At 38.0% G+C, this 17,692-nt stretch overlaps 1 protein-coding gene across 5 annotated transcripts in view; it reads left to right on the forward strand.

Annotated features, from left to right (window-relative positions):
* FER (FER tyrosine kinase) overlaps nt 1-16,320 on the forward strand; it is a 161,522-nt gene extending 145,202 nt beyond the window's left edge. For all 5 annotated transcript variants that reach the window (XM_071579890.1, XM_071579894.1, XM_071579891.1 and 2 more), the window contains 3 exons: nt 931-1,085; nt 4,301-4,423; nt 8,316-16,320. In XM_071579890.1, coding sequence (XP_071435991.1) covers nt 931-1,085; nt 4,301-4,423; nt 8,316-8,458 — 421 coding nt within the window. In that variant the 3' untranslated portion in view covers nt 8,459-16,320. The remainder of the gene's footprint in view (nt 1-930; nt 1,086-4,300; nt 4,424-8,315) is intronic.
* The last annotated feature ends 1,372 nt before the right edge of the window (nt 16,321-17,692 follow it).

Here is a 17,692-nt window from a genome sequence, read left to right on the forward strand (position 1 = left end):
ACAAGCCATTTGTGAGCATAGTAGCTATTTAACCTGAAAACAAACACAATGAGTTTAATTTAAAGATATTTTTGCCATGGTGTTCCTGATGGTATAAAATTAATTCTTTAGTATATCTCTCCCTTCAAAAATTTCCTGTATTTTATTACATTAAGATGGTAATAATAATAACAACAGTAATAATAATATATTTTATTATGTTGTATTTTAATAAACTGTGAAACACAGAAATGTAGTATACATATAGTATGTTTTTATTATATTATTAACATGTAGAGATGCCACAATAGGTCTTTTATCAGGAATCACTACCTGCTGTCTCCTAATCTAAAAAACGAGTTTGAGATGAAGAGAAGGAAAGGAAGGCTGTTGATTTTCTGAGCTTCTCATCAATCACTGAGCCAAAATTCCTTTTCCTGTGCTGAGTAGCTTTTTATTTTTGATGGAAACTAATACTAAGACAAGATGGGTAGGGAGAAGATGGAGCCATTTCCCTGTTTTCTCAGTCTTTCACAGTTACTGGAATACGTTTAGGGATGGAATACATTTAAGGATGTTTCTTCTCATTCTGATTTATTTTGCATAAATCTAATTTGTTCTGTGGGTTATCTCTCTGACCAGAGGGGGCAATTGTGGTGAGTTGACTCTCCAGGCTGCAGACACACAGACAGCTGTTTTTTTCACTGCCCCTCCTCCACAGGACGGAGAAGGAAATTAGACAGAAAAGCTCTAGGTCAAGATAAAGACAGGGAAATCACCTACCAATTACCCTTACAGTGAAACAGACTGAACTTGTGTAACATAAATTTAATGTATTACAACTTACGATAGAGGTGTCACTGTCTTGGCTGAGGGGCTCAGCCGTTTTAAAGTATTTCAAGTACTTTAAACATGTTGAAGTGTGGGTGTTTATTTCTTTTTCTAACTCAGAGACCTGGCTGCAAGGAACTGCTTGGTAGGTGAGAGCAACATTTTGAAAATAAGTGACTTTGGAATGTCCCGGCAAGAGGACGATGGTGTGTACTCATCCTCAGGCCTGAAGCAGATTCCTATCAAGTGGACAGCTCCAGAAGCTCTGAACTATGGTAAGGACCTACCTGTATCTTCTTGCAAAAATAAAATGAAATACAAAGTAGAGTAAGAAACACCAGGATCAGGATCACACCATGGGCAATATTTTAAGTGTATATATAATGTCACTACTTCCTGTATCAAATTAATGATGTTTAAAATAATTCTAATTTTTTCAAGTAAAAAACACTGTTTTGCCTTTAAGAAGAGTAAGGCAGCAACATCAAAATTGCTATTATTCAACAGTAGCAGTGCTTTGGTCATATTGCTGATTCATTCCATAGACAGCCTCATCAGTCATCTAATTCATGATCCTTAGCAAAAGGAATGGTGAGTTCTGCATATTCCTGGCAGTGACTGTTGGGGAACACACAGGTCATGACAAGTGAGTGTTCTGGTTCTCACTAAGAACAGTAGAAAGTGTTAATGTACTAAAACACTGTGTTAGATAACTCATTACATTGGTGAAGAGTGCAGTCACTGATTTATATATTTTTTTAACTGCAGTTTTTTTTCATCTTTTTGTGTATTTATGTATTGACCACTCTTGCTGAGTGGTCATTACATGGGTAATAGTTCCAGAACACAAAGAGAAGCTGGTGTATTTAGCTTTTCAGATTATATGAAGCCAGAAAAATGAGTTCTTCTAGGTAAAGTGGGCTGTGAAGAAGCAGCACATTAACATAAATAATGGCCTGTTTTGAATGTACTTCTCTCAACCAACTCTTTAGTTCAATACTTAAAAAAACATATTTTTAAATTCTTCATTTGAAGTGTCTGTAAATATTTCTGCCATTTCTTAAAGACTTCTTTTCAGAAATCATGCATTGAAACCGTAAGTTTGTAAATTATGATTGGTAGCAAAATGCTTCCTCTCATTAACACTTTTGCAGGAGTTAATGGCATGAGGCAATAAAGCAGGTCATCCCTGCTTTAGTAAGGCTAATAGTAAACTCGGTTACAGGAACTGACCCTGTATTACCAGTTACTGGTAATCTGGTAATTGGTCTGAGAGGTCTTGTTGCTAACCTTCTCCAGTGAAACAATTCTCTTTTGGGTGCTTGATCACCTGTGAAAGGTGTTTTGAATTTTCATTTTTATTATTTCAGAAATCTGTATGCTGTATTTCATATATTACAGAAACTTATCCTTCGTGCTTATTTTGTGTTTCCTGAAATGCAGACATATTCAAGCAGCTGTAAGACATTTTCTATAGTGCTTGGAAAATAAGCGCCCTCAAACATCTGCTAATGTGTTCAGCAATCTAATATTCAGCTTTCAAAATGTCATAAAAGGTTTCTGTGAAAGATGTGAATAAAACTAATTGGATTGTGTTTTACTGTTTCCCAGCCTAATAATATGGTCATAAGACTTGCATTGATTTCTGTAGGTAAGAGTGAAGGTGTTTACGATACCAGAATGAAATAGAACTGAACCTGCATTATTTCAAAACTATTTGGCAAGCACTGACCATGTTGATCCTTAATGTCAGGATTTAAGAGTTGTACAGAAATGAGGAATAGGGTCATTGGCCATTACATGAATGCTAAAGTGCTTAAGAAACTGCAAAAAAAATCTTTTTTTTCAGTCACTGCTGAATTCACTGCATGTGACAAATGAAGAGTAGTCACTAGAAGGTTTTAAATTAAATAAAAACATGAGTTGTGAAATCTAGAAACCAGATGAGGGTGAATGGAGTGGCTAGGGCATTGTGTCAGAAGTTATAAGCAAAATTCTGATGCTGTTGGAGTTCTTGAGAGATGGAACCTTTGATTCAGTGGGTACTGTTCAGTGCCATTCCATACCACTGTTTTTGCTTGGAGCTATATAATTTCCCTTACTCTCAGCTATTGTTTGTGATGCTAATATTAATGAATGGAGGGTTTGGGGGGTTTTATTCTGAGCATACCTACTTTTTATTTTTGCCCTTCAGATAATGTAACAGTGGAAAATATAATTAACTGTGCAGAACTTGTACTTCCTTTAAAACCACCCCTAATCACCTATCTTGTGTCTGCTGAATGCTTTCAATGAAAATTGTTACATTACTGGATGCCAAACTGTGGGGAGTTGATACACAGACAAGAAAACTGATCTCAGTACAGAGAGCACAGTGAATGTCCATAATTGGTGTGCACCAGGCACACGAGCTAACGTGGAGCAGCTGCAAGTGATGTTTAGCCTAACAGTAAACTGAATTTTCTGACGTCAGAACAGTTGTCACTCTCTTCAACTCTCACTGTAATTTACATGTATTTTCCTTTTTTTTCCTAGTCAGAAGTAGCTTAGTTGGGTTATTTTGTGATTAGAGATAAACAAACAATACACTCATGAGCATGTGTGTGTTTTTAAAGAATAAAGGCACATATATACAAAGTAATAGTATGGAACAAAAAAGAACAGTATTGAAAAATTTTGGAAATAATGTTGAAAATGGACTTGTAATATTTTCACTGATCCTGCTGCAAAAGCTAAGGAGCCCTAACTTTCTGATGTGAATCCATCAGGGACAATAGAAATACCTGCTCCAAGATATCTCTTTTTCTTGTTATAGAAAGTTATCATTCCATAAAGAGGCTTGGAATTCAATTATCTATCAGTTATCTGTTTTGTTATTTCTGAAGCATAGTTGAAGGCAATGGAACCAGCAGGCCAATTTTTTTTCCTTAATGATTGGGTGCCTAAGTTCTTCAGGGTCCAGCCATACCTTCAATTTAGAGAAAAATTTCTCACAGCATGAGAACCAGGCCTTCTTCATACTCTGAAACTGTGTTGGTGGTAGCTTCTCTGAGATTCCTTATTGCCAGGTGAAATTAAACAACTGGGAAAAGAAATTTTTTAATAAGCATATTTTGAATTGAAAGTGATTATAACTGAGGGGGGAAAACTAGTATTTTTCTCTCCTTTCATATTTAAAGAAACTTGGTTTTGTTCATTAAGAATGAAATAAATTCTTATCTTGCATGAAAAATAACAATTCTATGGTCTGTTAAATAGTAGAACTTAAAGTTGGCTTATATTATTTCTAGGTATTATCCTTGACATAATTTGTTTATTCTTTGAAATACTGGAGACTGTGATGTCTGCAGAATGTTATTAGTCGTTGCAGCTTTGTTATGCTTTGAGCTTCCCAACGTAACATTTCACCTTTACGGAATTTTTTGGCCATAATTATCTGAAAAATTAATTTCTCTGTATGTTAAGCTGAGGGCTTGCTTTCCTTTCTTAGGGAGATACACATCTGAGAGTGATGTATGGAGCTTTGGAATCCTATTGTGGGAGACATTCAGTTTAGGAGTATGTCCATACCCTGGAATGACCAACCAACAAGCACGAGAACAAGTTGAGAAAGGTAATGATTCATAGGGAATGAAATAAATGCTGTATAGCTCCATAAGGATGCAGTGCATGCAGTACAAAACAGCAAAGAAATAACATACAAATTGTGTAACAACTTTATGAAAAATAGTATGAGGTTTTCTAAATGGCTCTCTGGGTGGAGTAGAGTTGTGTGTGGGCCTTTGGAGAAAAAGGAATATACTGACCAGTAGTGTAAAGGATGGAGGACTTGCAGCATGCTGACTTCCAGTGTTGCAGGACTAATAGGTGAGATGGAGAGGAGGCACTTACTGCTCTGCAAAGCAGAGGCTTGACCAGAATGAATTATTTAGGATTATGCTAATGCAGGTATAAATATTCTAAACTGCCAGAAATAAAACCATATCATTGCATCTTCTGTATTAAAGCATTTCATAGAAAGATTTAGCAATTGTGGAGAATAGTAAGCTAGTTGAGTGTTGCAAGCCACATTTCTCTTTTACAAAATAATCAAAAGGCTTTTACTTAAAATAGCAAATAACTGTGAGCAGGATTTCAGGACTTTGATTTATTTTCATCCTCTTTATTGACATTTCAGAACTGTTCCTCCTCTGCATACTAGTACTGTGTAACCTATAAATAGACTCTAAGCTAGTAACACTGCTACATGATCTAAAACAAAGTTTAAAACATGGAGTCAGACAATTGCTGAGATGCGCAGGGACCTCTTAATGTCATCTAGTCCAACCACCCAGCTCAAAAACGAACATGTCCAGATGGCTCTTGCATATCTCCAAGGATGGAGATGCTACCATGTTCCTGGGCAGCCTGTGCCAGTGCTTGGTCACCCTCACACAGGAAAAAGTGTGTTCAGGAGGCACCCCCATGTTTCAGTGTGCCCCTGCTCCCATCGCTGGGCACAGACTGCAAAGAGCCTGGCTCTGTCCTCTTCACACCTTGTTTGCAGGTGTTTATATGTATTGGTGAGATGCCCTTGAGCCTTCTCTTCTTCAGGATGAACAGTTAACATTTCCTCATAGAAGAGTTGTTTCAGTGTCTCTGTCACCTTGGAGACCCTTCAAGGGACTCTCCCCAGCATGTCCATGTCTGTCCTGTACTGGGAAACCCAGTACTGGACCAGCTCTGCAGGTGTGGCCTCACCAGCATGGAACAGGAGAGACAGATGATCTCCCTCAGCCTGCTGCAACACTTCTGGTGCAGCCCAGCATACCACTGGCATTCTGTGCTGGAAGAGCACATTGCAGGTGCATGTTCAGCCCTTGGTGTCTGCCACGGTCTTCAGGTCTCTTTCTGCCAGGCTGCTTTCCAACTGGACAGCCCCCAGCAATTATTGGTGCTCAGGCTGCTTCTTCCCCAGGGTCAGGACTTTGCACTACACCTTGTTGAACTCCATGTCAGCCCCTTTCTCCAGCCTGTCCAGGTCCCTCTGGATGGCAGCACCACCCTCTGATGTGTCAGGCCCTCCCCCCATCACCCAGATCGTTATTGAAGATGTGACACAGAACTGAACCCACTACTGACACTGGGTTACTATAGTTACTGGCCTTCAACCAGACTTCGAACCACTCATCAGCTCCCTTCCAGACTCACTGTTCTACCAGTTTTCAATCCACCTCCTGGCCATCTAACCTGTAATTTAACAGTGTTTTTGTAAGGGTTTTATGGGAGACAGTGTTGAAAGCCTTGATGTACCAGGCCTCTCATGTCCTTGCAGAAATTTCTCACACTGGCCAAGCGTGACTTGCTCTTAGTGAATCCACGATGACTACTCCTTATGACTATCTTGTGCTTCAGTTGCCTGGAAATTGTTTCCAGCATTAGCTGCTCCATCACCTTCACAGGGATCAAGGTGATGCTGACCAGCCTGCAGTTCCCTGGGTGCTCCTTCTCAAAAGACAGGAGTGACATATGCCTTACTCCTGTCTTCAGGTACTTCTCCCAGTCATCACCATGATGGATGAAAGACTGTTGGGAGTGGTGTTGCAGTGACATCAGCCATCTCCCTCAGCACTCAGGGGTGCATCCCACCAGGTCCCATGGACTCACCTCAGTCCAGTGTGTTTAAGTATCCCCTGGTCCTCTTCCACCAGTTGTACTTCTTTGCTCCAGCCTTTCGCTCTGGTCTCTGGGGCTTGAGATTCCTGAAGACTGGTTGTCCTGGGTTGAGCTGGCAAAACACCAACTGTCCAGGACAGAGTGAAGAGGGTTCCTCCTCCCCCCAGCCAGCTAAGTGAAGAGAAGAGGGAGAGGAAAAAAAACCCTCAAAGCAGGTTTATGCTGAAACTAACTACATGTATTTATACAGAGAAGAGAAAACTAAGAGAGAACTACAATATAACACACATTTACACAAGTTATGTATAACAAGAAATAATTTCCCACACCCCAATTAATACAAAGCAAAGTATATTACACTAGATCTGTAAGTACTCTAAGAGACACATAGCAAGAAACAGAAAGAGTAACAACAAAAATGTTTCTACTTCCCTGAATGCAAACAACATGCAAGCGGAGGCAGCAGGGGCAGGAGCACTGCCTGCTCCAAGACAAAAGCTGGATCACGTCTGGCTTGTACCTCGGCCATAGCAGAACTAACCAAGCCACTCCCACACACTGGATTTTACACCCTTTGAGATGATGTAGTATGGTATGGAATACAATATTATTGGCTGGAAGAAGTCAGCTGTTAGCTAGCTCAGCCCAGCTTAAATCAGCTGACAATCCTAGGCCTAGCTGAACTTTAAAACCTAAATTTAGGCCCACCTGGCCAAACCCATAACATATTCCACCCCTTATTCCATACCATATTACGTCACTCATATCTTAAATCTATCCATTCCTGCGCTTAAGCAGTCTTTGTTCTTTCCAGGGCTGTCTTCCACCCCTCCATATTGTAGGCAATAGTCCATTAGAATGGGGTAGGTACTTTGGGCAGGAAAAAACAGTTCATCATTGGACACCAACACCAGTTCAGCCTAGGTCTTCTTCATATGATGGGTATTGTCCTGCAGCACAAAACTCAAAATGCAACATAACACTGGTCTTGCTAGCAAGGCTGAGGTGAGGAAGGTGTTCAGTACCTCAGCCTTCTCAAGTCTGTGTCACCAGGTGCTGTACCTCATTCAGCAGTGGGCACACATTTTTGCTAGCCTTCCGTTTGTCACCTACACACTTGCAGCAGATCTGCTTGTTGCCTTTGACATCCCTGGTCAGGGGTATTGATGATGTGCTTGCATGGCCACTTACCTGTGACTTTTGAGCAATTACCTCCTAATATCTTAACTGATTGTCCATTCTCCTGCTTGACAAGTCTGAGAGCTCCTGCAGCTGATGTCAGCAGAGAGGTGTGGAAAGCCACTGTCTATCTAAGCAAACCAGAAGAGAAAGAGTGTTTAATGATAAGATAAAATGTTAAAAAAAACGGAGGGAGGAGAAGTAAATGACAAAAGTGCAAAAGGGGAGGGAACTTCTTAAGGAGAAAAAAAAAGGGAGGAGGCATAAGAATAAAAGTTCATCCATTTTCAGAAAAAGCAAAGACATTTCCTCCCATCTTCATGTTTATTATTGATTTCCCCACTACAGGGAGAAAAAGGAAAGACAATTACAAACTAAAGGGTAGCTACTTTCTATGATTCAGGAAACAAATGATACAGATTGCTGACTTAGGGATAAAAAGCTCACTGACAACTTAGCATGACCAACATTAATGTTATTGTGCATGAGCTTTCATAGTTACTTTCATAATTTCTTATCATGGGTAGGTTATATATTGAAGACTTCCCTCATAATTGCCCTGAAAATCTTTTATAATGTAATGATCTTGAACTTTGCTCATGTCTTTTTAGATTAGTCAATATGCATTGGTTTTCAGTGCTAAACATTTTCCTCATTTTCTTGTGTACTAGGCTACCGAATGTCTGCACCACAAAAGTGTCCAGAAGAAATATATAAAGTAATGCAGAGATGCTGGGACTACAAGCCAGAAAACCGGCCAAAATTCAGTGAGATTCAGAAAGAGCTGTCTTCAATCAAAAAGAAAGTGACATAGTGATAAACAAGTGCCAAACTCAATATGTGGGACTTTATTTTCCAGTGAAGTAATTTTTGCCTTCAAACACTATGCATTTACCCAACATTATTTGCAATATTCTTCTAGGATTACTTTGAAATTAACTGGGGGTTTTATATACATGTGTACCATCTTGAATGATGTCTACACCTGCATTAGAGATACATGCTGCGAAATGCTATATATCCAGTCACAGTAACACTGTAATTTAGGTTACATGTACATAGGAAAGCACATACTATAAATTTAAGGGACTGTGGCTTCTATCTGTTTTACAACAAGTAACTGCTAGTGACATTTTTCAGAGGTTTTCTACTTTAAGCTGTGTTCTCTCTCTGCTGTCCCTGTCCTGTATGTCATCACTGATGTAGTGACTGCCATACATCTTGGCCTTACAGCTGAAGACAGTTTTGACAAGTATTTCAATTAGAAACTTTTATATTTTTAAATCCTTTCTGCATCTGATATTTTTAAGTGATGCTTTGTTTTAAGGATGAAGGTCAGTCAGATTCTGGATGCAAATGTGCTTACTGAACAGTAAACTCCAGAATTTTCTCTTGTACGAGTTGAATTACTTGTGCATTTTTTACCATATTATACTTCCAAGTTTTGATGTGATTTACCTAAGCTATGCCTTTTTTTTCTTCCTACAAAGCCATCAGAATTCAGTAATATGTCTCTTTTACAGTGACCTATGTTTCTTCAAGAAACAAAAGACCAATATTAAGTCTTAATGATGTATGTTAAGAAATACTGCAAATCATCTGCCTTCCAAAGAATATGTAAAAGCAGTAGGCCTCAAAAAAGAGCTTTACTAATTACAGCAGCAGATCACAAGTATCATTGATCTTAGAGGAGTTAAAGAATGTATTTCTAGATTTTCTTTTGATTCTGATTTTTTTTCCTTAAATTGGTAAAAATTCTCAGAATGCAGCTGGAGCCTACAAAATTTATATTAAAAATAGTACATTCCATCACAGTGTCCAAAGGGAAATACTACTTCTGTATGGCATGAGGAAGTTATTCAAGCAACCAAAAGTAAAGAAGCACGTTAAAAGCCTCTTATAGGCAGGGAACAGCAGAGTAGAAATACTAACCTTCTATTTTTCTTACATAAATATTTGCAATCATATTTGAAAAGATTGGGGATAAACAAGGTTTAAATTCACTAGGAATTAAAACCTTGTGTTTGTGTGTATATATATATATATATATGTATGTATTAAAAAAAAAGCCAGAAAGAATAAAAACTTATTAGTTAGGGGAGGGAGGAAATGCACAGTTTGTTACTCTGACTCTGGATCCTCTTTGCAGCTGGAATTATTTTCTAGGGCTCTACATAGAATTAGGAACAAGTTACAGGCAGTATCCTGGTCCGAGTTCCAGCATTAAGGTGCTTAAAATTTTTCTAAGAATTTACTGAAAGTTTTTCGGATCAAGGGATACCAGTTGCTGCTAAAGCAAGTAAGAAACAGGGATTATAAGTAACACAGCATCTGGAATGTTAATTAGCCCTATATTTTAGTGTTACAGTGGGAGTGAGGTGTAGTGAAGTCAGTGGCTACATTACATTTTTATTTCTGTTAGGGTGGCTTTTCTATTGTCCACATAACTTTTTCTCTCTAAAGTATATTTACAGTAGTACTGAGTGGTGGTTTAGGGTTATGTGTGACCAAAATATGTGTAGTCTAGAAGAGTGTGTCTGTTACATAGGATTTAGTGTCCAAATACAATAACGGATGGTTGTGGTGGAGCACACCACCTGTGTTTGAGTTGGTACTGTCAGGAATGGTGAGTGCTTCTTGCATTTCTTACGTGATTTTTTTCTTGGAGCTAAGGAAGCATGTGTATAGATACACCCATGAAGGTTTAGTGCTTGGAAAATATGGTGGCATAAATTAAAATTTCATTTTACATGTACTGGATATATTTACTTAGGTCTGCCCTTCAAGTAGCCCAGAGATATTTTTCAAGAGCAATAGGAAACATTCTTCTTAGTTTGTATGCTTCTAAGTAGTACACAGAGTTTGTGCCTTAATTTGCTAGTGTGCTAATGCAAGTGCAAGTGTACTAAGATTTAAGGAATGTTTCACAATCATTTGGAAAAATCCAAGATTCATCCTTCTGCATGTTCTTTTGTATCATCACTAAAGTGTGCAGGTAGGGATAAGAGTGTCTTCTCTGTCAGCATTCATAGCTTTCCTGGAGAGATAATACTCTTCTTCTGTTAAAGAGGTGAACTGTTTCTTTGGCATATGCCCTCTTGACAGCAAAGAAATACTGCTTTATTTTTAGAAAATAAAACACTGTTTTCTTTGTCCTAAATTAACCAGTCACCATCCCAAATCTCACAGAAAGATAAAAATTGTACTAGTACTTTATTCTGAAATAGTTAACCTTCATAGATTGTATCATGCTTCTGCTTAAATTTAGAGTCTTTTTAAAACCTGGAATTTCTACAGCATTAAGACAATTTATTACTGTTCCTGAAGGAGGCATCAGTTCAGTTCAGTTCAGTTCCAAACCATTAACACTGGGAGAATACCAGAATGAGTTTATAGATATAGAATAAATCTCAACACAGGTGCATCTTTTCAATTATTTAAACTGTTTCCATATCATTAATTTTGCAGTTTGTGGCAGAACTTGTTCATCACCTCTCACTTCTAAATATTGAAACTATACAATTTAGGAAGTGGAATCCATACCTATAGGTACTGGTTTATGTTTTTGTAGACTTCCTACAGGAGAATTCACAAGTAGCCTTGTAATTTAAAACAAAGATGGAACTCCAGGAGCAAAACTGCCATATCTGCTATCCATGACCCCTGGGTGACTTAGCCTTGCATTAGGTTATTCAGACACTGGTCACTTGGCTCATGGCCTGTGTTTATCATTGAGAAACTCACAAAGAAGTTAAGATTCTGTCTCTTTTGCAAGTACGGATTTCAGGGTATGTTCATATACTGGCACTGTCCCAACCAGCAAGGCTCCAAGGGAATCCTAAATTATTTTGCACTTTTAAACAGGAGAAACTGTATACTCAGCTCGTTAAATGAGAGGGAATCCAGCAGGTTATTTTTTTGGTTTTAGGTTTTTCCTAGGAATTGCATTCACCATTTTACAAAAATTAAAGGCTAAAAGTGCATCTTTTGTTTTCAGTAGAAAATAAGCACGTATTAGCTTCCAAGTCTAGTCATCAGTGAAATCATAAGGATTCCTAAGCTTTTTTTATTTTATGGAAAGTAAGACACTGAGAAGTGTCTTGTCTGAAAACAAACTTTGTTTCAGCAAAGGGTAATCTTGTAGAATTAGCATCCCATCCAGGCATTATCTGTGAAGTGTAAATTTTCATAAGTTTCTGTGAAAACCTATGAACTAGCTTTTCATTTATCAACTACAGTTGATAAATTTCCTCTTAACAAAAATATGCCTTTTTGCATTTCCTCTTAACAAAAATATGCCGTTTTGCACAGTTGCCTAAAGTTTTTTTGAAAGTTGTTGTTGGGATCTACATCACCAGAAGGCTATTCAGTAAGAACTGCAGTTTGTAAAGCCTGTTCTTACTGAAGGGAAACAGAAAACTGGTTGAAGAATTATGAGGTTATTGATAATTATTTTTTTCATCCATGTCTTTGACCACCTGATATGCTTAACTTAAATCCTACAAGCATATCATTAAAACTGACTAAGAAGTTACCCATTTGTTATATCTTACAACTATTTTGTTACCCTTTTTGCGCCCATTGTAAAGATGCTGAAGGAAAACAGAGAGCAACCCCACATTTTTCTGAGTTTACAGAGTAACAAACTCCCAGAAGCATTTAAAAATGTCTCCCTCAGTTTTTCGTGCTGCTGCACAAATATTAACAATAGTGATTAAATACTAACCCTGTCTCCAGCATTCTTGCTGTTGTATCCTGTAAATGACAGTGCTACTGACGGACTTGAGAGACTGCAATATTTGAAGACCTAAGTTAGTGTGTAAATAGTGCCATAAAACATGATGTTCAAGAGCAGCAGTTCTGAAAAAGGCAGATTGCCACAGATTATATCTCATTACAAAGGCGCATTGAAAAGAAAGAGGCCATCTGAGGGAATCCACTTTCTGTCTTATTTGTAGGCAGTAGAAATATTTGTTATGCCAGTGCACTCCTATGTATAACATTTTTATGGCCAAGCATAAAATAGTTTGCATTAAGAGTTCACCAATGAACTTTTTCCCCCTAAAGCACAAAAGCACTTGGGACATTATTGGAATCATTCTTACTCGGCAAGTCAGGGAAGAACACCCCTACTACCCACCAAGTTACACATTTGTTTCCTCTTAGAATCATTTTCATGATTCACTTCTAGTAATACAGGACTTTAGTTAGTAATTACAAAGTACAGGGCAGGTCCAGTATTCCTGAAGTTCCAAACCACCATCAGTTTTTAAGGGAGATGTGGTAAATTTGAAACACCATCCCTTTTAAAAATGTTATCTTCAGTTTCCTTCTGCAGATTTGTTGTAAACAAACAAAGGCAGTGCCTAAATAATCATCAGTAACAACTTACCGGGAAAATGCATCAACCTCAGAAATGTATCAAGTTTCTTTAAGAGTAGCTATCCCTTGGGTCAGCTTCTCATCCTAAATAAATAAATAAGGTTCAAAAGTAGAGAACTGCAAGTCGAAACAGACGAATCCTTTCACTTGTCACATTATGAACAGTCTTTCAAGTATTACCACCATTTCTTTCCTCAAAGTGATAATTTACCTGTGATCTCCAGCTCTTACAGCTTCTCAGAATTGCATAGTAGTGCATTATTAATATCCATCCTTACTTTTAGACCAAAGAAGGGAAGACTCCCTCATTGAAAATCTAGCAGGATCTGCCTGGCAGCTCCCACATTTTCACTGACTTCCACATTCACTTGTCAGAGTCACTGTGTTCATTACAATAAGCACCACGTAGAACAGGAGCTGGAAGCCAGGCACTGTCTTTAAATCAGCAGCTAATACCGCCAAATTTCACAGTTTGGACTCTAAAATCCAGTTTTGATTTGTGTTCTCCATCAAATAAGCAAAAGCAATTCCTATGTTTCAGCCTTACTGCTAATATATGAAACAGAAAGGTTCAGAGATGTATTTACTGTTCTCTCCGAGGCAATGCTACCTCCACCAACAACCCTAAGTTGCCATTATGTCCCTGTTACGATCCTCTGTCTCTTTGATATAAAATTTCTACTGGGATATATGTTTAGGAATAGAATTTGGATGTTAACTCTGAGTTGTTACATTTTCAGGCAGTGGTATAGTACTGCCTGGTTTAGAACACTGTTCTCTCATCATCTAGGCAAGATTTAAATTAGAATTTTCAGATGCTGTGGTTGGGGGTTAAAAGACTAATTAGGTTACTAGCTACAAGCATTGTTGTTTTGCAGCTGTTTCAGATTATATCTATGACAGAGTGGTTCATTTATAGATCTTGGATATGTATGCTATCTCTAAATCAAAAAATGATAGCCATACTTAGAAAAAAATAGATAAATAAAGCCCTCATGTATAGTTGACTGAGGTCTTAAATTGAAAACAAAGAAGAGCCATGAGGTGCAGGCTTTCTTCACGGAATGGAATGCTCTGTAAATAAAACTTGTGATAACTGGCTCTGTGTTTACGGGTAAGTGTGGCCTGTGAACCAGTGTGATAACCAGGTTTCACACTGAGCAAAGAAGGCTTGGCAAAAATCCTAAATTTCTACTATTTGGAAGCATCATCTAGTTTTAGAAATACAGGTATTTGCTGGTAAATATGTAAGTTTTGTGAGTCCAGTAAGTGAGCCAACCATTGAAACTCTTCATCTGTATAAGGCAATTAGGCTTTTTAAAAGAAAAATCAGATAGATCAGTGTTACATTCCAGATTACAGATGTTGGAATTATGAGCCAGAAGTTTTAAAAACTGAAAAAAGGAAAGTCCACAGTAGTGTCTTTATATGTAGTCAGTTCAGTCCTTCTCACTGTATGAAGAATTCCATAGTTGTTAAATGCATTAGTAATTCAAAATTCTTGGATTAGTGATATGTAAACTGCTTCACTCTGAGCTATTGTTTCAATCTTAAAGAATCTTTCTATTCTTTAAATTGAGGTCCGCAGTAAGATTACACTTTCAGCAGAGCTGTGCTGTAATAGTCTGTACTTGCTGCATCTCCCAAACATTTCCTAGTTCTGATGGGACCATGTACCACAGATGGCGCCCTTGCACTTACCAAAAGTTATTCCTGTGACAGAAAAGTCCAAATATAACCCTCCATTTGTTTGACTCAAAATATTGTGGTGATGTTACACATTGACACCTATGGCAATGTGTTTGCATGAAAATTGAGGTAATCTGTCAAGGTGAAGCACATTGTTAAAATCAAGTTTTAAATCAAGTTGTAGACCATAACTATGTTGTGAAGTAGCCACGTCACAAAAGACATCAGAAGAACAACATTCCTGACTGCCTAGTTTACAATACAGAACATCCTGCTCCACCCAGGGAACAATATAATGCTAAATATGCTCCTTGAGAAAGGAATCAGTTTGCTGTCAGACCAGATCTGAACAGCATTTTTAAAATTAACAGCAGTGACTTAATTCTAACTAAGCCTTGCTGTGAACTTCCCTTCTCTTAACAGACCTTTCCAGGTAGTGCTAATTTTCGTTATTGTCATCTATTTTTCTTCCAGAAATTTAGCTTCTGTGTATCATACAACGTCTGTGTATACTGGTAGTTATACACAAGTCCCTCCACCACCAAGTGCTGAGACCTGCAGCTGCAGGAGTTAAAGCATTATTGTTGTATTGGTACAGGGAACTGATCTTTCACTGGGTCTCCATTGGCATGACTTGACATGTCTGTTCCAACTGTTAATTGTACCATTACCTGTAAATGACAAGGTCACTTGTTTTTCCACCTAATGGTCATTAAAATGCTAAAAATATGTAATAGGGAAAAAACTCATTGTATGGGCTCATCACTCTGGACACAAAAGGCAAGGCAGACTCCTGCACAGAAATTCTGAGGAATGACAGCCAGCAATAAAGACCTGCCTTGTCCCTTCTGTTAAAGGACTGTATAGTTATATCCATGTTCAAATGATTTCCAGAGGTGAAACTTGGACTAGGGGTGGTAGGACTGCTGGTTTTGGAGTTGCATGTGTTACTTTTCCTTCATGTAGCTGTAGGCAGCAGGAGCAGAGAAGGGATGTTAGGGTAGGAGGGAAATTCAGTTCACTGACCTGCCATCACAGGCAAGACTTTTGACACCAGTAGCCTTGAGTGGGCACAGACACCACGTGCAAATGTATTCAGATATCTATTCAATTTTGTGCCAAAGAATGCACCAGCAAGTTTCATGTCAAGTAAAGCACCTTTTATGCTCTTTGTTGTTTAAAAATAATATATTTGCGAAACAGGTCGATAATATGTAACACTGGAAAGGGGTGCTTCTTCCCTAAAGTACACATGTTAAAAAATAAAAAAGGAAACAACATTTGTGAGTTTAATCTGGCTTTTAGTCAAGTCTGAAAATGATAACTATGTAATACATTTGCCAGTTGTCTGTCCTTTATAGTTTTAAATAGATCTGCATTTGAACTTTATTTATTTGCCAATTTTTTATATACTTTAAAGTTACACTTTAGAACTCAAGCTAACTTTTTATTTTCCTAGGCTGTTATGTAACAGGTTCTCAGTATTCTTGTAAACTGCAGACCTTTTTTGAATAGTCCTTTGTCTTCTCCTTTGGACCAGTTACCACTAATGAGTCTGCAGTCCTCTTTTTACTGTACTCTTCCAATAAATGTAAAATATTTGTATCAAGCTGTCTCATTTTATTTGATATTTATAGGTTGTGTTTATTCATTTTCTACTGTAATCAAGTAGAAGATCAAGTCTAGTAACATTACTTTTGGGAATGGCTACAGTTCAAAATACTCCAATTCACACGGAGAGAAAAAAAATCAATTTGATTTTTTTGGCAATTTCTGCAGTTAATATCTGTGTGATCCTCACTCACAGTTGGGTATTACTTTTTTTTTTCTTACCTTTTGCATATCAGAAGGTATTGAAGGAAGGAATAACCTAGTGGACAAAAGGGAAAGGACATGTTGAAATAGGCTGAGAACTTTGGGGCTGAAGCTCCGCAGCTTTGAGAATGTTGCACCATGGATTACTCTTCAAGCCAGAGTTGTGTTATGTGCTGAATAGCAAACTTGTATTCTACACCCCAACAGTAGAGCAAACTGTACAAGAGTTTCCAGGTAAGCAATCTGAAGGCATATCCAAGCTTTATATTGGGTTTTTGACCTGATCTAGTGCTCTGTTCCTTTATATTAAAGAAATAAATTGCATTCCAGATACAAGTTGCATTTCAAAGCAGATTGCTTAAAGCTACTTTATGTTTTGCTTTGAATGAAACCAGTCTCTGCAATAATTGCCACATTGACCATCCCTTAATGCAATTTCATTTTCACAATCCCTTCTTAATATAAAGACTGTGATGCCAAAATTGTGACTGAGGTAAAAACATCAGAATAACTATGCCTTAAAAAATTAATCTTTTGAGATCTTGTGGCTAACACAAAGTGCAAATGCCCCCATTGAATGAAATTCTTCCACTCTGCTCCCTGCAGATGTGCCCTGTTTGAGTAGCCAAAACCAGATAGAAAGACAGGTTTTGTGTAGCTGCACCTTACATAGACTTACTAAGCACTCTGCACACTGACACTGCACTGCCATTTACAAGGAGTTGGCAAAGAAGCAAATATGCATCACTGGCTCAGTTGTGGGACTGAGGTACCTGGTCTGAGATGATTTTTTTTTTCTAATAGAATACTATTGTTCCCTCTTACAGACTCTTTGAGGTAGTTTCCCCCACCATCTCTCAGTAATCATGAAAGGATGAGATGTAAGCCCAAAGCTCATCCCCTGAATTTACCAGTGTGTGCTGAAACAGAAGACAGCACAGTGTGGGTTTGCACATAGGTCTGGTTCAATTCTGCTGAGAGACTAATTTATTAGCAGGATAATTTTAGAAAAGGTTACTGCAACTAAATCTGTTCTGCTCAGTGATGCCTGGCCTCCAAATAATAGAAACATGTTTGAAACCCTTCTACTGCCAAACACTGAGCAGCACAGGGTCATCAACCTTCCTCATTTGAGGTGTCACAGCAGTTAATTAGGAGTGAG

Source organism: Pithys albifrons, chromosome Z, assembly GCF_047495875.1.
Source record: "Pithys albifrons albifrons isolate INPA30051 chromosome Z, PitAlb_v1, whole genome shotgun sequence".
In the NCBI taxonomy this organism is placed as follows: domain Eukaryota; kingdom Metazoa; phylum Chordata; class Aves; order Passeriformes; family Thamnophilidae; genus Pithys; species Pithys albifrons.